The 21,497-nt window shown below is 25.8% G+C and overlaps 1 protein-coding gene across 1 annotated transcript; it reads left to right on the top strand.

Annotated features, from left to right (window-relative positions):
- The first annotated feature begins 13,496 nt into the window (after nucleotides 1-13,496).
- On the top strand, nucleotides 13,497-21,052 carry LOC145840185 (solute carrier family 2, facilitated glucose transporter member 1-like). The gene is made up of 3 exons (XM_082947353.1): nucleotides 13,497-13,632; nucleotides 16,165-16,409; nucleotides 19,377-21,052. The coding sequence occupies exons 1-3, from the start codon at nucleotides 13,543-13,545 to the stop codon at nucleotides 20,509-20,511; spliced, it is 1,470 nt and encodes a 489-aa protein (XP_082803479.1). The 5' UTR covers nucleotides 13,497-13,542; the 3' UTR covers nucleotides 20,512-21,052.
- The last annotated feature ends 445 nt before the right edge of the window (nucleotides 21,053-21,497 follow it).

Here is a 21,497-nt window from a genome sequence, read left to right as displayed (position 1 = left end):
AACTATTTTAAAATGCACTTGTTAATAACTTTTATTATGTCTTAATGTTTACAGTATAAAGTAAAATTTGTTAGATATTTATATTTTTATATAGTTTATTGAACAACAAAAAAGCGCTCAAAATAATTGGTCCTAGGACCTAGTGCAAGAAAAAACTCTTTCGGTTATCGAGTCGCACACCACGGATATCTTTTGTCCAGGACCAAACATTAAAATGTATACATGACTTTTATGATAAATGGTGGTGTACAGAAATTTGAAGAGATAAATTTATGTTTTGTTTCGAACTGCATTACTGAATACCATGTTTCTAAAGATTTATATCAGCAGAGGTTTTCTTACACACTCATTTAATTAAAACACTGCGATTACTATTTTTTGAAAAGTTATGTATTATTTAATGATATATAAAACGATATTGTTTTTTGTTTAAGAAAGTTTACCTTGAATGAAACGTATTAAATAGAAAATTTTACAACTATGTATTAATACAACTAAACAGTTAGTATACAACTTTGTATTTGTTTAGTAGATTATTTCAACTTAGTTTTCTCAAGATCAAACATGGAGCAAAGTTTATAAAAAACGTATCCCTTTTTGTAAGTTTATAACTCAGAGCACAATAAATCACAGTTAATTCAGAGAAAACTTTATTACAAAAGTTCAAATGCAAAAATAAGTTACTTTGTTTATTTCGATCTGTTACGCGCTAGTCATATTGTGGCCCGTTTAAGACTGATTATTTTGTTGAAATATTTTTTTTTAAATAAGTAAATATTTTTTTCAACAGTTTTAAATAAAGTTTACGCTGTTGTAAAAATATAAACAAAGTTTGTGGAAGTGTTTTGATTTTAAAATTGAATAATAAAGGGGTGGTATTCAGACCCGCGTAAGTATGTGCGTTTGATATGTGGCTAGGCTGATAAAAGATTTGAACATCCGTGGTACAGCAAGTGTTGTTCTTATTAAGGTAGTTGCTTTGATATACTTCTAGACTTATCTGTTCAGTTGTTTATTAGCAATTTTTTTAATTTCAATGCAAAAAGTTTTAGCTTAGCAAATTATTAACTTTACTATCTAATGAGATAAGTATCATAAAAAATTCTACAGCAGTTTCATTTTTAATTAAAACTAATTCTAATTAGTAATTCAAAATATATACTAAAATAATATACATTCTTAGAGCTTTTTGAGACTCCGTAGATCTGTTCTTAAATTTATTTGAGAGCAGTGAAACAATGTTAGTTGAAATAAAGTTTTAGCACAAGAACATCTGTGGTACTAAAATAATATATTTTGTTTATAACGATTTTTTAAGTTTAATGAAGCAATATTAACATATTTTGATGTTTTTTTTACTATTTTAAGTCTGGTTATTAATGTTATTACACAACATTCTTTTTACCATTAACAAGCTCAATTTAAATTTTAGCAATCTTACCTTATAATCCCTTAAAAAGACAAAATTAAAGTACTGTAAGCGCAAAATATTTTTAAATGATTGAAATGATCATACCTAGTTGGTAGGTTACTGTAGTTAGTAGTTATATATGGTATTTTTTTGTTTATATAACCAAATTGTTTTTCGCGTATTGGCTTTTATAATACACTGGTAATAAACAAAAAACAAAGATTTTAGCTATTAAGAAATTTATTTGGTTTTTCCATTATATTCAACACTTTGTTTACTATCAGCTTTTATTTTCAACCTTTTAATTCTTCTTTTTGGCAACTTTGAGTCATAAGTGGTGCTTTCATCCCTTTTTGTTAAACTTGTTTTTTCTTTAGCCAAACGGCACTTTTTGAAAGGTAACTTTGCATCGTCTATTGTGGAGATTTCTTTACTTTTTTTAGCACGAAAACTTTTATTGTAAAAGTTTCTTTTCAAAGCAGTTGAGTTTTTGGTGGTAACAATTATGCGATTCTTTGGAATAGTATTGTTGCAAAGTAAAGCTTTATTTATCTTCTTACTGGAAAAGTTGATCTTGTTTTGTTTTCTTCTTTTATTGCTTCTAAATTTTTCAAAGCCAGCCATCTTAGTCATGTACTTTCTGAAACTTATTTTATAGTTGCTTAGGCAGGGTGTACTTTTAGTAGGATTTTTTGGCTCAGCATCGTTTTTAATCTCAGGCTCACAACTGTTGTCAGGTCTACACAAGCCAAGCACTTCATCTAACTCTTTCTGTTTCAATCTTCTCATTTTTTCTCTACTACTCTGAGCCTTTGGATTGAAAATATCATCTAAAGTGAAGATGTTTTCATTAACCTCTATCTTCGTAGGACTGGATGGTACAGAAACTCTCCATTTACATTTATCCAAGTCACTTCGTGTGCACTTTAAAACGAGCTTATCACAGCCTGTTTCAGCATCTTTGCATTCAATGATCTTTTTTGGATCTGGAAAAGTTTTTGCCGCTTGTTCTAGTATTGTTAGGATTTGATCAACAAAACTGGCTGAACTATAATAATCAAACATTTTTTATTTTAGAAGTTGGTTGTTCTTTGTAAGACAAGTATAAAATATACAATCTACTGTTAGTTTATATTTTGCAATTCAAACTGAATTTTCAATGTAGCCTTTTAGCAGACGTCATAAACAAATTTGATAAATTTGAATTACCAGGTTACATTAAAACTCATTTAAAAGTTTGTGTGTATTGTATATACACTTATATAATAGTTTAATTTTTATGGGATATAATAAACATTTCCTGAAAAAATATGATAAGTTGTTTGAAAACTCAAAGTCAAAACTTTCGATATTATAATCTTTTGAATTTACTTAGCTTTTTTATAAAAAACTCAACGGCGCTTTTAGGACAATTTAAGGGTATATTGAGAGGATCTTATAAATCAATCAATTTTAAAGGAAGCCTCAATTGATTTTTATTGAAATACGTATTTTGAAGTTCGTAACAAGTTTAGAGAATAATTTATCAATCAGAACAAAACTGTTTTTTGAAGCATATTTGATTGTTTTTTTGTGTTGTAAATCAAAAAAAATAATATAATTTTGATTATTAAAACATCTTGTGATGCTTTTCAATAAACACTAAACAATATTTAAATGGTTAAAATAATAACTACAAATAAGAATTGCAGAAAATTTTGTATAGTTTTTGCGAGCCAATTTTCGACAAAATTATGAAAATTATTTGACCTGCAAAATAAGAAAAACTAACAGCATTTAAATTTATAAAACTTTTGAAATAGTAAAGCAGAAAAGAAACAAAAAAAGTTTTTACTACACGAAACTCAATTCTATTCAAGTATGTATACAATTTGGTTTTATTTTAGGCACCAAAAATGTCAATGACCGCTTGACCTCCCTTTTTATCCCACTCTGATATAAAAAGCCTATACTTTCAGTTTTATTACAAAAGCTGCTTAAGGTAAAAACTTAGAAGTTAAAAACATGCAAGCAAAGTATGAAAGATTAAAAAACACATTGTTTTCAACAAACACTAAAAAACTCAAATAACATTAAACATGTTTTATTGGGTGAGATAAGTTTTAAATATAAATTCCTGTAATAGTCAAACTAAAAGATAGCTGTGTAAGAAAAAGTTATACTAGTATAGTAACTAAAACTGAATTATTATGAAGTTTAAAATAATATTCCTACTTTAAGTGTTTATACTAGCTTCTTTTAGTGTTGTAAGTAAGTTTCGTTTTATGTAATACTTTATTTATTTCCGTAAAATCATTTTAAAACAATATGAAAAGTAAAACGGACAATGAGTAGCAAATTATACTACTTTATACAGTGTTAAAGTTTTTGTTTTTTAAATATTTGAAAAACGTGTAATTTTATTTCATGGACTTGTTTTTTAAGACATTTTTTAACATTATTCCAAAACTATAGAACTTATCGTATACACTAAACTTAGGCTAATCTTTACAAAACTGTAGTTCTTTTTGAAAAACTTTTGATGTTCAGTTATTCGTACCAAAATAATAAGCTTATGAGTATGCATTAAAATTGTAATTGGTTTTAGTTGTCTAAAACTTTGATTTTAAAAAACGATTATGTTGTTTTATAAGATTATGTATTGCTTTAAAAAAACATCGCTAAAAAAATACAAAATGACTTGCTTGGTTGATTTAGATAAATTGTGTAACTTTTTTATGAAATGTATGCACATAATAGCAGCAGTTTTTTTACGATAAATTTCAATTTTTGATCACTAAAATTTTTTCAAATACTCTTTATTACACTTATTAACCATTACGAACTTCAGCTAAAGCTTTTTATTGATTTAATTTGAAACTAGGAATTTTTAAGTCAACATTTTTTCAACTTAAACTTAGTCATTTTGTGTCTTTTTAGCCTTAGTAAAGATTTAAGATATATCTACAAAATTCGTTTACAACCAATTCTACTTTTAAAAAAATTCTAATGAAAACAACTGCATGGAATTTAATTAAACTCTTTTTTAACAAATAATTTATTTTATGAAAAATCTAAAAGAAATCTTAAACTATTACTAAATTAATTACTTTAACAAGAGACTTTTTTTTTGTAAATTGAAAAGTAAGTAAAGCCTTTAAGTATTTTTTACTAAACTTTCTAAAAAAAATTGATAACCTTAATTTGTTTTTGTAAACATTATATTACAATAATCAAGAGGGACTACACCTCTAAAGTCTTGGTAGGAAAACCAATTTACTTGATTAAACCTTTTTCAAATGTTTTAAGCTACTTCTAGATTCAAATCAAAATGGTAATACATGTTGATTAGGAACTTATAGATATTTGTGATATTTTTCATATCAAAATTCATGTTATAAATTAAAATGATGAAAAGTGTATTACCAAAAATAGTGAATGATGAATTATACATTTAAAGATAAAACAAAATAATCTTGCTTTTTATTTGGAAATTAGCTTGAATTTTGGTATAGTTTAGTATTTTTTGTTAATGTTTAATTACTGACAGGTTTTTAATTTTTTTAAGAAGTCTTTTTAGTTAAGATGAAGTATGAGAATGTTTGTACCTTCTAAAGCAGGGGTCGGCAGGCAGTTGGTACTCGCAGGCCAAACTTTCAACTTTTAAAATCTTCGTTAGCTTTGAAAGTAAGTTAGCTTTGAAAGGACACATAGACTTCTAATATATATATTTTTTTGAATATAAAAAGTTATTAAGCCATAAATAAAGTAAACAATTTATTTTTTGTTGTTAAAATTCTTCATTGCTTTATCTTCCATTTAAAAAGGAAAAAGTGTAAACTACTTTGATTAACAACATACAGACTTAATGAATTTATCATACCTAAATCAAGTATCCATTAAAAAGTTAGTTCAAAAAAAAGAACATCTGTGTATGTTAGTGTGCATTGCATTGGAACTAAATAAGTTTGCAAAGAAATATTATTTTAAAAAAAAGTAAGATTACATGACAATTAAAATTTGGAAAATTAACTTCCGACGATACAAATTCTTTAAAAAATATTCAGGAGACCATAATTAAAAAGAAATAAATATTTTAAAAAATGAAAAATACGTATGTAGGTCTTATCAATATCTACAAGCCATTTTTTTTAAAAGAGTCTTTGAGATATTTAAAAATTATTAGAAATTACAATACTTTGTAAATAATTTTAGACATATCTAAAAAAATTGATACTTAGCAAAACTAAAAAAATAGCTTGTAGATATTTTTAAGATCTACATACGTTTTTTTAATTGTTTTTTGTGTTTACATTACTTTTTAAGTTGTAGCTCTTTAAAACTTTTTTTTTAAGAATTTGAATTGTTCTAAATAGTTTTTACTAAATTAAGTATTAGTTAAAAAAGAATCCAAAAATCAGAGATTGTGTACATAGGACTGAATTTAAGGTGCAAAGAAAATTTATGAAAAAATCAAAATATGTCAAACCAGTGTTAAACAATTTAATATACCTAATGTCTTAATATTATATTATTTTAAATGTTTTTGTTCACACTCAATTACAATATAAAGTGATAAAACGTTAATAAGAGAAACTTAGATATAAATTAAAATTTAAACAAAATAATTAAATCGTAAAGAAATGATATATTAGTTAATTACTGTGCGTTACTTTTTTACACAATGGAATACATTTGTACTTAGTTTATCTATTTAATAAAAGTGTATTACAAAACTAATTTTTTTTGAATACTTTTAAAGCTTTGTTTTAGATAACCAATTGCTGTTGTAAGACGGAAGTTATTATCTAAATTCTAAACAAATAAAAATCATTTCTAGAAAGCTAGTTTGACTTTTCCACAGTTTTAATGGTATACAGGGACATAAAACTAAATTGATCAAATTACAACAAATCACCAAAAAAAAATCAACTTATAACCTGTTTTTGTTCATCGGGCCACATTTACATGCTCGCGAGCCGCAAATTTTTCTTTTGCGGGCCGCAGTTTACCGACCCTTGTACTAAAGGTAAGTCATAACTATAGATAAAGAATTAATACTAGGTACAATGTATGTTATTAAGTCCGACTGTTATAACTTTTCGAGTCGACTATTATAACAATGTCGACAATGTATAACAGTTTTTTAATCAATCATTTCTTTTTGTATTTATTTTATTTTGTATTGTTGCTTAACGCATTAAAATCTCTTGACACGCCACATATAGGCCAGTTCAGACAACACGTTAAGTAAACATTTATTAGAAATATCTTGAAATACATATGTTTACTAATGTTTAAAGTTTAGACGCTTTATTAAAATGACACAAACAAAAAAACAGATCAATAAGACAATCAATTCAATAATACTATCCTGGACGTTAAAAGGTATCTGTGGTGTACGAATTGATAACCGAAAGGTTTTTCCGTGCACAAAGTCCTATAACCAAATATTTTGAGCGTGTTTATGTCCTTCAATAAGCAATATTAATGATATAACAAAGTTTTGCTTAATGTTGTACTTAAATTTGGATTAATTTTTAAAACACAATAGGTTTATTAACTTTGTTCAAAAAAAAAGTTGCTTTAGTCAGTGAAAAATCAGTCTTAGTTTCATTTACAACTGATAAATTTAACTATGCGAACTAAACACTTAATTATTAACTATTTTAGTTATGAACTTATCGCAAATTTTAAACATATTGAGTAGTATAACGCAATTATTTTTTTATCTTGTTTAAATTTACAAACTGTTTTTGATGATTTTAAAATCTTCATTATAATACTAGTTTGTTTAGTTGTGGTCGAATGGTTATAGTTTCATACATTTCGGCTTGTTAGAAGTTGATACAAGCTTGTATAAAACAAATATGTACGTACATTAAAAAAATCAATATTTTTTAACTAAAGTGATAAAATTTAACTAAAGTATTATAAACGTTAAGTTTTTTTTTATCATGTTATATAGTTTAGAATATTTATATTAAAACAAAATGCTTAAACTTTAAAATACAATAGAAGTTAAAAGTAAATATAGTTCTACGTCTGTGCAAAAAACAAAAAGAAATTAAGAATTTGAAATAAATTTGAAATTTTAATTCAAACTAAGCATTGTTTTAAATAGTCTTGTACGTATCTGAAAATTATTATTAAATACACCAACAAATTTAGTATACAAACTTTAATGTGCTTTTTACCTTACTTAATTTTAAAAGATTTTTATTAATCAAATGGAAATTTTTTAATAAAATTTTGTAAAAATAAAACTTTGCTTCTTTATAAACAAAAAGTTAAAGCTAAACTTAAGGCAGAGTTAGTTGTTTGAAAAGTCAATTAGCGTTGAACGATTTATTTTATTGCATTTTGTTGTGCAATTAAGCCATAATTGTAATCTCTTTTTAATGGTTGGCCGGGCAAATCAAAGCAAAATAGTAAAAAGTTTTTGTGTGACACAAATTTCAGTGAAAACAATCAATACTTACTTGTGTGCAACAAGTTTCATTGTTAGAATAGTTTAGCATTATGTCTTAATATTGCATATGTTTTTTTAACTATAACATCAAAGAATAATTTTAATCAATCTTTTAATCTTTATAGTAATTTAGAAGTTTCTAAAAGCTGTTTATTAAAACAATGTGTTATACAAATGTGTAATTAATTTTTAGTGTTTTGTTAAATGATGTGTTTTTAATAACAATCATATTTAATAAAAGCTTTTCATTTTAGTTAAGATTAGCATTGTATTTCTCATTAACTTAGTTAAAGAAAACTATCATTTATATGATGAAAATTCTTTTTTTAATTACTTTTTTTGGTTATCAGGTAGAATCTGAGCAACTTATTTCAAAAGCTATGGTCTTTTTTTCAAAAAAGTTATTTAATAAAAACTTTTTTCACAAAGTTAAACAAGAATGCTTTTCCAATATTAAATATGTGTTTTTTTATTATCTATTTTAGTAAAACTATATTAAGAATATCAAAGAATATGAATACTTTAATACAATTTTTGATCAAATTGACTTTTGATTATTAATAACTGTTTTGTTTAAAAACTTATTTAAAAACAACATAATTGTACGTAGTGGGAACTTTTGATAATATTAGGAACAAAAAAAATTGGTTTGCTCTTAACTTTATTTTCCTACAAAATAGTCCTTATTAAATGATCACTTCATTAAAAGTTTTTTTAAAGAAACTTATTTTATAACGTAGTTTTTTTCAGTATACCAAACAGGAAATTTTTTTGTATAAGTCTGGCCAGCAAAAAAAAAGTAATTCTGTTCCAGTTAATACTTTGATACTAAACAAATAAATTTATTACGTAAACCATTTTTTAATTTATTAAGTCTTATTTGAAAAAAAATATATTTTTTTCCAAGTTTTCTTGTTATAAAATGCATTAAAGTTTAAAAGTTGTTGTAAAAAATCTCCTGAATAGAACTTTGAAAAAAGTTAATAAAACTTAACAATTCAATATAAAGAATCCATTATAAGCTTCTGTTATTTGTAACAAACTTTTATGAAACTTTCAGTTTCCGTTATTAGCTAGTAATTTATTTCTAAAAAATAATGGTTTGATGTTGAAAAAAAAAAAGTTATGATAGTTTTATAATGAAACTATTTAATTTACAGTAGCATTAAGGAAAAATTCAGTTTTAATAAAATTTTGTATAAGTATCTTTTTTGAAAACTTTTGAGAGTTAATTTACAACAATTAATTTAGAATCAACAAAATCGGCGAAAGTCTGCAGAACAAGTCCGGACTTTCGTTTGCCGTGAGACAAGCTCAAATTTAACAAAAGGGTTGATCATGACAATTCGATCATCAGACCACAAGTAACCGGTCTCAGTTTACCGAAACTTGTGGTCTGATGATCGAATTGGCATGATCAACCCTTCAATTAATTTAGAGGGAAAACTGTTTTCTTTTTTTTTTAAGTTCTATTACCAGCACAAGTTTTAATAGAATATTGACTTAATTTTTAGAGCTTAATTTTTTGCCTGTGTAACTCAAAACTAAATACAGACAAAATTTAAAACTAGTAATATTTTATTTTTGTCTAAACTTTTTAAGAATGTTTTCTTCATATGCTTCCTAATTTATTACTATTATAAATTTTAACTTTTGTTTTTATGTATGCCCCATACGAATTTTTAACATTTAGCCAATTTTAAAAAAAGGAGAGATTGAATACTCAAGCTTAAACTTTTAGTAAGGCGCAATATAATGAAAGAAAAAAAATTATATTACTTTGTTTTCTAAAAATACTTGTTTTAAATGAATAGACTTCAATCTTGGAGCAACTTTATCAATAAAAAAAAGTTAGCACATTTACGAATATTTTTATAAAATAATTTGTAAAGGATACATAAAGCTGAGATAATTGACGGATCACATTGAAATAAGATTTTTTCCCGCCACACCCTACTAAAAGTGAAGATGGAGTTGTCAATTCAATATATTTCTTTTGTTAAAAATTATTGTATGTTGAACAATTACGTTGTTGAAAACCTACCCATTTTCAACAACAACAAAAATTGACTAGACTACTCAAGCTTCACTTTGAAAAGAGCGTGATTGAGAATAAATCTTATTTCAGTGTGATCTGTCAAATTCAATTTTTATTCTAACTTATTTTGTTTTTCTCAGTTTCATGGATTCTTTACAAATTAACTTTCTAGAATATTTTTAAATAGGCTTATTTGATTTATATGGATAAAATTACTCTAAGATTTAAGGTTGTTTAGTTAAAATATTGGTAGGTTTCAAAATCGCACAGCGACACTTTAGTACGGTTTGTTACTTAGTTAGAGTGTCACTGTAGCATAGAGTGACACATTAGCACGGTGTAGTTTTAGACCGGAGTAACGCTTTAGCACGAAGGTCTCTCCGTGCTAAAGTGACACTCTGTGTTAAAATGTCACTCCGTGCTAAATAAACACCGTGCTAGTCTGTCCCGTTCAGGTTGAAAATTGGTATGGGGCATATCTAATTTTAAAAAAATCAGAATTAGCATACGAGAAAAATAATTTTTTTATATTATCTTTTTTTTTTGTCTGTGCATAAAGTTTAGTAAAAATAGGCAAAAAATATTTCTAAAGGAGTGCTTTTTTATAAGTTAAACCCAAATTTGTTTAACATTTGTACTTTAATTAAGATAAATAGACGTTAAAAAAAATAATTAGCTTTAAAAAACGTAATAGGTCAGCTTTACCGTTAAAAGCTTTTTAATGACGATAATTGTTTTCTCTTTAAACAATGGTCGTGATCAATTTTTACTTTATTTGCATGTTGTACAAATTATTAAAAGACCAGTTTCAGACTAACATTTTTAAGTAGCAGTGCTAAATTTTCAATAACACTTAAAACATAAACAGTTATGTATCAACCGGTAGTTAAAAAACTTCATAACTTGAAAATTTAAGTTCAAATATACTATCAAATAGTTTCAAAGTCAACAATTTATAAAATTTAAACTTTTTTACTGTTTTTTATAGGTTTGGCAGTAGTGTTTTTTTTTTTAATATTCATTAAAAACTTTATTAACGTTTGTCGGATAATATTTTTGATTTAGTGTAAAAAAGTCATTATAAGCAATATTATAAAAACCAGTATGCTTTTACCCAGAGAACTAAAGCGGTGATAGTATTATTTCTAAAATATAACAAGCACAGGAGAAAGCTATAAAATTAATTTAAAAGATCTGTAAAGAAGATTCTTGTCGTCAAAGTAAAATAAAATATCATCGATATAATAATCTATTTTATATCTTTCCAATGAACTTTTTTTTAATCAAATTGGAGTTTAGATATGTTATAAACAAAGCACACTTTTGTTAAACTTTTTGTATCGATGATTTTTTAATGTAAAACTTTACGTAATTTGAATAACATACATTTTATTTCCTGGTGTAGTTGCAACTATACGGAATAGAGAATAATTTCATATGATTATATAATTATGTTTCATATACTTAAATAATTTTTTATAATTAACTTTTGTATAAGTTATATAGAAAATATTTATATAAATTTAGCAGAAAATGAACAACTGTGTTTTAAAAATAATATTTTATTTCTTTTTATTTGTCAAAAACAAATAGTCGCTATCATCTTAATGTATTTTATATAAAATTAATTAAACCATTAACAAACATTTTTTTTTTACAATTTACAAAGAAATGTTTTGTGGTTTACGCCTTTTTAAGAAAAATTTACGATAGATTTTGAAATAAGTGTTAAATTACGTTGCAACTTTTAGTTTAGTTTATCTTTATTACACTTAGTTTAAAATGTAATGAGCTAGTTGAGATAGGTTGTAGCTTTTCTAACAGTAATTTTAAGATTAATTGACAAATATTCTGTTAAATTTTGTAATAAATTAAAATAGCTAATCTTTAAAGTTTTGATTTTCAATACATTAAGTAAAATAATAGTTCTTAAAAATAACATCAACAGTTTGTTTTATATTTAATCTCTTTGAATAAGAAAATAGTACACAATTTTTAGCTTTGGTTAAATAGATATAATAAATAAACAAAAAATAGTTTGCCAATTTTGTTTTGAAAAGTTTTATTATCAACTAAGTTGTATAAGCCTCTCAACTTTATAAAAAGGTACAGAAAGTTTTAGTTTTTTTTTCAAGTATAGAGCATTTGTCTATATATATATATTTCGACGGACTACATTTCGTATTGTCAAGTTGGTTACGTTTTATAAGATTTTTGTTACGAGTTTTTCTTATACGTATTTAATTTTCGCGGTAAAACTATTTTTCTAAAACGTTATTCTTCGATGTTTTTAACAGTTTTTATTTTAAATTAATTTATATTATGTGAAAAATAGTGAAAAGCTTACCATTTTATTATGTGTAAGTAAAATGAACCTTTGAAATAGTTACATTAGCAGCTTTCATACTTTTTTGTGAAAATTACAACATTTTTCTGTTTTTACTTACTTTTTTTAGGAATTGGTCTTTAATTATTACAGTTAAGCTTTTGAAAAAATTAAAATTCAGTATTTATACTTTCAAAATATAAGATATGTACTGTAAATTTTTGATGACCTAATTTTTTTAATATATTTTTAGCTGCTACTTTATACATTAAAAATTTAACCCTTTTTAGAAATCTGTCATTTACATGATAATTAAGATTTGTTACAAAAAACAAATTAGTCAAAAAAAAAAAAAAGACTGTAGCTTACTTGAAATAAAAAGCTAATAAGCAAAAAGTAGTCTGAAAAAGCGGTGTAAAAATAAACCTTTATTAAAAATATAGGCTTAAGTTTTTTTTAAGTTTTAGTTTAATAAAACCACTTTAAATTGTTGTTTAAGAGAAGTAATTTGAAAATTTATTAACATTATAGCTTGCTCTGGTAGTTTAGTACATTAACTACTTATACTAAAGTTCTGAAGTTCAAAAAAATAATTTATCAAAAATTTATTGCACTAATGTCCTAGACAAGGTATGAAACTGTATTTTTGGAGTATGACCCGATAACCAAAAGGTTTTTTTGTACACCAGGTCCTTAGACCAAACTTTTTGAGCGCTTTTTTTTTCAATGAACAATATTTAAATGAAGTATGTTTACTGAAAAATTAAATTTTTCAATGTATTTATTTCAAAACGTTTTGAAAAGTTTCAAAACTAACCATAGGATTTGTTACATAAATATAGTTGTATTACCTTAGGCGTAAGTAAAGCGATTAGTTTTTAAACACAACAAACATTTAAAATTAATTGTTTGCGATTCTTACAAAACAAACCTTTCAGAAAGTATAAAAAAATCGAGAGTATCCTAAAACAAAAAACAGATACAACATTGTAAAGTAAAACACCTTTAATTCAATTAATAATTAATACTTTCACTTGTTCAAAAAACACTTGATTATAAGGAGCTTCATTTTGTTACTACTAAATTATCAGTAGTTATGATTTCGTTTAGCTTTTTACTGATTAAAAAAAATGTTTGTTTGTGTCTTTTCACTTTAATTAAATTTTCGGGGGCTACTTATTGTTATTAGGTAATTCTACCAGGGCCAAGACTTTAGCTATTTAATGTTTTAACCTTATAGTTTTTTTATAACTAATATCGAGTGTTTTACAGAAGTTGAAGTTTTATAAAACTAAAATACTGTAAAGTCATTTAGAATGTCATCATCTGTCAGCGATTCAAAAGAAAAGGAAGACCTCTTAAATTCATACTCAACTAAAACATCAGAGAGTGAATCTAAGAAACATGTGAGTAATAAAAAGTTCTTTACATGTGTAAAAAGAAAATAAAAGTCATTAAAGTAATAGTGTTTATTAAATTTAATTTCGTCACTTACTACATTGTGCTTTTTAAGAAGATAAATTTTACTTAAAGTACAAGTAAGAGATACAGTAGAATTAAAGTATATGTATTTATGATAGTCATAATTCTATAAAGGTAAACTATTTAAAAAAACAAATTGTTTTCTTATTTTCGTCTTAATTATAAGCAAACAACGTAATTTAAAAGTAATTAAGAATAATCTTATATTTCTACAGCCAAAAATTTTAAGTTAAACATTAGTTTAAAAGTATCTTATAACAAAATTGAGGTCTAAAAGTAATAAAAAGGTCTTTTATTTTAAGATTTTTTTTACTTAAACCTATATAGCTGCATACTATATTTTTCAAAATAAGTTGTACATTTCTTGAAAGCTTTAAACTAAAAAAAAAGTATGAATTACAAACTGAAACTTTTTTTTTTGGCAATAAAAACTTCTATCCAATTAAGTAAAATAAGAAACAAAAAATATGGTAAGGTGTAGTATCTTTAAAAAAAGTAATAACAAATACAAAAGTTGTTCATGTTTAAAAAAAATAATAATACTTCAAGCTAAAATACGATATTAGTTTTAGCCTATTGGCAATTCTAAGAACAACTAATGTTATTTTTAGACTTATTAAATTTAAGAAAGTGTAAACTTGTTAAAAAGAACTTTATTTTAACGATCACTCATACAACAAAAAAAGATATTCTTTTTTTTTTTTAATAGTTTTAAAATTGTTTTCATCGAAGCTCTCTTTATATGTGATCGACTTCTGTCCGTTTTAGTATTTACAACAGACTTATCATAGATATGTAACTAGCTTTTACGAAAAAAAAAAACTTTTCAAAATTTAGTAGAACAGAACATCATTGGAATCTTTTAAATACAGAACTGTATCGATAACAATACTTTTTATTTTGAACTAGAGTTTTGTTATTGTCAGGAAATTTATAATCAAATAAAGTGTATCATACAGGAAGTGTTGATTATTGAGAAAAAACGCAACTATTGTTTCGTTCGTATTTTCTTAGACCTTATGTTAAGTTGCTAAAATTAAGGAAGTGACATACATTTAATTTTGTAGAAAAATGTTTTTTTTAAATAAGTTTTTTAGCAGTTATTCAATTTTACTGATTCTACCATAAGGCAATACCTACTAAACAAAAAAAAGTTAATAATATTAATTTTACAAGATATTGTTGACTTATCAGAAAGTTTTTCAATCGAACGTAAATACATATTCATAATTTTAGTTAAGGTTTGAGTAATGTAATATTTTAACTTTTTATAAACCACTTATGCGTTTTTTAGGATCCAACAAAACAAAAACACAGGTTTGACGAAAAACCGTCTCTAAATTTTTGAATAGTTTTATTAGGCAATGATATTTACATGAAAGCAAATTTAATAAAGAAATAAACGATAAAAACATCAATACTAAAATAAAACATAGATCAAATGATTAACTGAATATAATATCTGAATAGAAAATATTATAACAGAGAATTTTGAATTTAAAAATGGTTAATATTTGGTCTAAATACATCAAAAACTTTTATGATCATAGCTTTATAAGCTATTTTTTAATCATCAAATACAATCTAAAATAAACAAGAATAAAATATTACCATTTTAAATTCAATAGTTTTTTTATTTGAAAACTAACAAAAGTTTTGTTACTTCAACACTTAGTATTAGTAAAGCATCAAAAAAAGTTATAGAAAAGTATGATGAAAATCGTATTACCTGTAAAACTTATTTTAGCTTATACACGGAAAATAACGAAATAAAATATTTAACTGCAGTAAATATCCTTATCAAACTTTATATTTCGCATTTTCAAGATTTTACTTTTGTTTTTACAATCAGCTTAATCTTTGTAAACGTAAAAATATATTTAAGATAAGAAACTAAAACAAAGCTAACTCCCAAATTTGAAAGTCATTTGTCTTTTCATACCAAAACTACCGCAAAAATAATACCTAAAATTTTTGAATTAAGTTAGAATATTTCATGCTTAAAGCAAGTCAAAAGTGTTTTTTATATACTTTATGCTCGTACGGTCAAGTTATTTAAAACTTTTGATAAGTCATTGATGACTTGCAAATTTGATTTTGAACACTTTGTAAAATTTAGTGAGTATGAAGTTTGATTATTTACTAATTTAAAAAAATACTTTCATTAATATATTAATTTAATTGTTTAAATTATTCAAAACTTAGTTAGTTTATATTTCCAAGTGGCGTATAGTAAATACATAAAAAGCAGTAGGCGTACCGTGAAAATTTTTCAAGGTTAAACGTTCTCAAAACAAAATCAAACTAATAAAAAAGCATTAAATTAAATTTAAGCATAACTAAAAAGAATATCAGTGTTATAAAACTTACTTTCCTTATACTCCATATCAAAAAAAGAAACAACTTTTACAAAAAAAAAGTTATTAACAAAAAATAAAACAAAAAACAAACTGCAGGGGCTCAATACAAACCTGATTGCTGCGGTGTTTGCAGCCGTGATGGGAAGTGTGCAGTTCGGGTATCAGACCGGAGTGGTGAACAACGTGCAGGGCGTCCTGCAAACTTTCATAACCAACTCCTCAATCAAAATGTTTCCAGGCGAAGCACCGGCTGATGAAAAGTTTTGGTTTTCCCTCATAACTTCCATTTTTGCCATCGGTGGAATGATCGGCAGCTTTTTTGCCGGCTACTTCGCTGACAGGTAGGAAGTGTTTGATTTGTGATTAATATTTTGTAAAAAAGTAAACATGTTAAGTATAATTTGTAGTTGAATTTTCTTCTTTTAGTAAACAAAACTTAAGAAATTTTGTATTTTAATTTCTCAAAAACTAATTTTTGACATATTTCTACGGATTAATACTTTAATACATTTACTTTAATTTCTACTTTAAGTTAATTTTTTTATCCTATAGTACATACTCATTGTCATAGAAAGCGAAGAAGAAAAACTAAAACATAATTTACGTACAACCTAATTAAGTCAGTATAACAATTTATAACATTGTAACCAACTAAATACAAATAGCCAAAAAAAATATCAAGTTTATATATTCTTACTATTAAAAGTAATATCATTTAACATTAAAAAGTTTTAGGTATATTACACTTAAAGTATAAAAGTTACGGTTTAAGTTTCTATAAATTTAGCTTTTCCAATTTCTTTTTAAATACTAATTGTTTAAAAATTGTGTAAACGAAATAGTGTTATTTCATATTGAACGACTTATTTTTTCTCAGAAAGTTCTGTAGTTGAAACTTTGTAATTAGTTCTTTTCGTTTATATTACAAATATATCTTTGAAAATTTGTTTTGAATTTAAATAGTGCTAAAAAAACTTAGTAAAGGCTTAGCATGACTTTTGTCATGACAATTTTATATATTGTATTGTTTTTGGGATTTTTTAACTATTCGCTTTAGTCGATTATTTGTTCAGTATTGTAAATTTGGTAGAACCAACAAATAGCTTATAAGGAACTTTTTTTAGAGAAAAATATTCCAAATCTCTAATGCTAATGAAACCATGCTAAACCTTTTCTGATTTTTTTAAACTAAAATGCTGCACTTTATGACTTCAGTTTTAATTGTTAGTTATTTTAATGAGTGTTATCTTAATGAATTTTTAAATTAGTTATCTCTACATGACTTTTTTTTTTCGTTTATAAGTATTGTGATAATTTCGCACTTACTATAAAAATTTAACTTAAAATTTAAATGAAATATTGCTAAAAAAAACCTTAAAAAAATTAAGAATAATTTTTGGAGAACTTAAATCAAGCCAACTGATTAATTGGTATTAAAAACTAAAATTTTAGTTTTAGGCTAAGTAAGAAAATCGGCGATTGGGGTTGTCTCTACTTGTGCTATGTAAACACTGCTGTGTAAACATTGTTCAAAACCTTTTTGATTAATATTACAGATTTTTTCGTGCTTTAAAATGTAAATATGTAAAAAATAACTTGTTTGCATAGTTTGTTAAAACACAAACCTAATTGATTGTAGTTTAGGCATACGCTATACTGTGATTTATTTTATAAAGCTTTTGTTAGATGTTGAAGACAAGTAGAAAACTATTTAAACATACAATTACAAAACTTAATTTACTTTCACAACAAACCTGCTGAAGCTCTTTAATCACAGTTGAGTAGTTTGATTTACAAAATAATGAACTTTCTAACCAACTATTTGGTAAACTATTTTGTAAATTTTCAACAAGGTCAGATTTTTTTTACCGAAACCGGTCATAAAAAGATAGCTAGTTACCGCATTTGTTATAACTTATATAAACTCTTGACTAAGTAAATTGAGTAATATTTTGTATTCAACACAAACAATCATGTAGTTTGATTTACAAAACAAATTAGCATTATTTTTTATTCATGTACGACTAAACTTATAATATAGAATTAACAACAAACACAATTAATATACAGCTTTAAAGAACCATTAAAAGTAAGTTTCACTGTATTTTAATTTATTAGTTAACTTTAAAGCAATAGCTACTTTATATTTTGTTAAAATTTTTGATGGTTCTTGATAATTTTTTTAGGTTAAGAAGAAACCTAGTTCGTAAGGTTTTAAACACAAACTTTTAGTTTAATATCTAATGATCAGAATTGAAAATCGTCTAGCTATTAGTTTTACAAAAGCAAATACATTATACACAATTTAAATGTGAAGCAAAATTATTTTAAAGAATTTCTAACAAAATGGTGACAAAATTAAACATTATTTCACGAAAATAAATGAAAAACACTTTTCATAAAATTATTTAAAGTTAAATCAATTTTTTATCTCAAATTTTTTACTCATTTTCTTCTATAAGTTTTACCTCAGTGTAAAATTGTTTGTGATACTTATGAAAAAGTTATTATTTGCAATATACTTAAAAAATTTTCAATGTTGCAATTGACTAAAACTCAACTTCAAAAGAACTCAAGCCAAACTATTATATATATTTTTTTAATTTGTGAACCGTTTTTGTTAAATTTTATGCAGTGAATTTTTTTTTTGTTTTGAAAATTATTGAAACATATTTTATAGCAAAAATATTTATCTCCTTTGTTAGTTTTTAGTGCAAATTTTTCCATTTTGCAAATTTACCAAATTTGCAAAACGGCAAAACTAAAACTTGTAACTATACGGAAGTAGAAGTCTAAATAAGTATTCTATTCGCCCTACTTAAATGAAAGTTATAATTAAGCTATATTATAACTTAATTTTTTTTTAAATATGCTTGTTTATTGATAGAAGATGAACAACTGTGTTTAAAAATTAAAGTTGTTTCTAAGCTATTTTATTAGTCTAATGTATTATAAAACAAATAGTGGCTGTAGTACACTGCTTTTTGTAAATAATAAATGTAGTTAACAATTAAAGTTAATTAAGTTAAATTATTATTTAAGTTATTTTGAATAAAGCTTACAAAAAAAACAGTTATCTTAATTACTTAACAACTTTAAATTTCATTTTTATAACCACTAACTTTTTTATTTTTAAACAAATTTGTAATTGTTTTCATTTCCTAAGCAAAAACTAAGTAAATTATTTCCAGCTTAAGTTCAAAGATTTAAGTAGAAAGTTTATTTGCATTGTAAAGTTTTACTTTAAAACTAAACAACATTTGTATATCATATTTTCATATATGACTACATGAGTAAACTTACAATAGGTACGGAAGAAAAAGGTCCATGCTGCTGAACAACACCGTTGTACTTGCCGCTTGTCTTTGCGTCATCATTTCGTACTACACTCAAGTGTTCTACTGGCTCGTTGTTGCGCGCTTCCTCTTCGGAGTCAACTGCGGAGTTTTCACCGGATTGTCCCCTCTCTACATTACCGAAGTTGCACCTGTCAACTTAAGAGGCGCACTAGGAGTCTTCCACCAAATGGGAATCGTGACCGCAATACTGGTTTCAAACCTTTTGGGGATGGAAAGCGTTTTTGGTACAAGCGACAAGTGGCATATTTTGTTGTGCGTTCCGCTATTAGTTTCCGCCATTCAGGCTTTTCTGTTCTTTATTTGTCCTGAATCGCCTGCTTTTCTCATTAAACACAATGAAGAAAAAGCAATGAGTGCCCTTTGCTGGCTGCGAAAAACAAACAATGTTAGTGATGAAATGGAATCTCTCTCAAAAGGTAAAAACGAAGTGCGCTCAGATGACCTATCGATTCTGCAGCTTGTCAGATCAAAAAGTCTGCGTTCCGCTCTGGTTGTCGCAGTGGTAATGCAGCTGTCCCAGCAGCTCTCAGGCATCAACGCGGTGTTCAATTTCAGCGGCCAGATGTTCAAGCAAGCCGGGATGAGCGCTGGAGCGAGTCAAACGCTGACGAGCTGCTTGGGCGCGGTGAACGTCGTCTTCTGCGCCATCTCCATCCCTCTGATGGAAAAAGCCGGCAGGAGGTTCTTGCACTTGTTCGGCCTGGGAGGAATAGCGTGCTGCGCTCTCGTTCTCACCATAACCCTGCAGTACAGCGAGTCGAGCAAGCCAGCGGCCATAACCGCCATAGTCGCCATCATGCTGTTCGTCGTGTTCTTCCAATCGGGACCCGGCAGCATCCCGTGGTTCATAACCAGCGAGATATTCGCCAATGAGAGCAGAAGCGCGGCCATCAGCGTGGCCGGATTGGTCAACTGGTCGGGTAACTTTTTGGTGTGCATCGCGTACCTGCCCTTGACCGACTTGATCGGCGGCTGGGTTTTCTGCATCTTCACGGTGCTGCTGGTGTTTTTCTGGCTCTTTACTTTCATGCGCGTGCCTGAAACCAGAGGAAAGACCATAGAAGAAATCACTGCTTTGTTTTAACCCCATCTCAACCAAACTAAGTTACATGCAACATTTTTGTACTAAAGTTTCTTTTTTTTTTAATCAATAAGTTTCGATACATGTTTAATGATGTAGAATAATTAAAGCATTAAAATGTTTTTTGAAGCTGTACAAGTTTTAGCCGCCTGTTTAGATAATATTTTATTGTGATTTTGTATACAAGTGTGTTTTATTTGAACTTTGAGTCTATTTTTGTAAATTATAGTTTTTTTTTAACCTCCGCTGCTAGCCTGCTACCAAAAATTTCACATTTAGATTTCTTTAAAATTATCAACATGTTGAGAATTATTGTATATGTACACAGATAGTATAAATACACACAAAGATTCATTGCAATATTTCTTTCCTGTTAGCGTTTTTTAGAAAAATTTATCATGTTAGAAAAACTTCAAGCTTTTCTGTACAGTTTTATTTTATGCTTCAAGTTTTTATGTACTGATTAGCATTTTGTTTTGTAGAGTACTGTATATTAAAATGTGTTCTGTGTTGCTGAATAAACTATTTAAAACTAATTATCGTTCCAGCAAAGTATATTTTATAGTTAATTTTAAACATTAATTAAAAACCAGCTAAATATTGATTTAAAAAAGTATAGTATTTCTTTTTTTTTTTTTTAATTTCAGCTATTAAAATCCAATTAGATTTAAAAACTTTAAAATTTTAATCGAACAGTTGAAAACAACTTTAATTAAATGTTTTATTTATTTTAGTTAGCTTTAGATAGTTTTTACTTCTAACATTGATATTGATACAAAAAAAAACTAAACTTGATAACAAATTAACTCTTCCTTCTAGTACTGTCAATTTTAAAGTTGTTTATATTTATACATACTTTTATATGTCAAAACTCAGAAATGTACAGGGGGCTTAAGTTAATTCATTTTGCTACAAAACTAAACGTTTTTACAATTTTCAAGTTTAATTGACTCCTCTAGACTAGGGTATACCAAAGAGGACGATATGGT

The sequence above is a fragment of the Thalia democratica genome, chromosome 7, assembly GCF_965202585.1.
Source record: "Thalia democratica chromosome 7, ktThaDemo2.hap1.1, whole genome shotgun sequence".
Classification (NCBI taxonomy): domain Eukaryota; kingdom Metazoa; phylum Chordata; class Thaliacea; order Salpida; family Salpidae; genus Thalia; species Thalia democratica.
Note: the sequence above shows the minus strand (reverse complement) of the source record. Positions and strands in the feature narration are given on the sequence as shown.

What these genes read in the sequence shown, in the direction of transcription:
- LOC145840185 (XM_082947353.1), top strand. Translation starts at nt 13,543, where the DNA reads ATGTCATCATCTGTCAGCGATTCAAAAGAAAAGGAAGACCTCTTAAAT. An exon ending in AGAGTGAATCTAAGAAACAT is followed by an intron (nt 13,633 to 16,164) that starts GTGAGTAATAAA and finishes AACAAACTGCAG; the next exon opens with GGGCTCAATACAAACCTGAT. An exon ending in GCCGGCTACTTCGCTGACAG is followed by an intron (nt 16,410 to 19,376) that starts GTAGGAAGTGTT and finishes AACTTACAATAG; the next exon opens with GTACGGAAGAAAAAGGTCCA.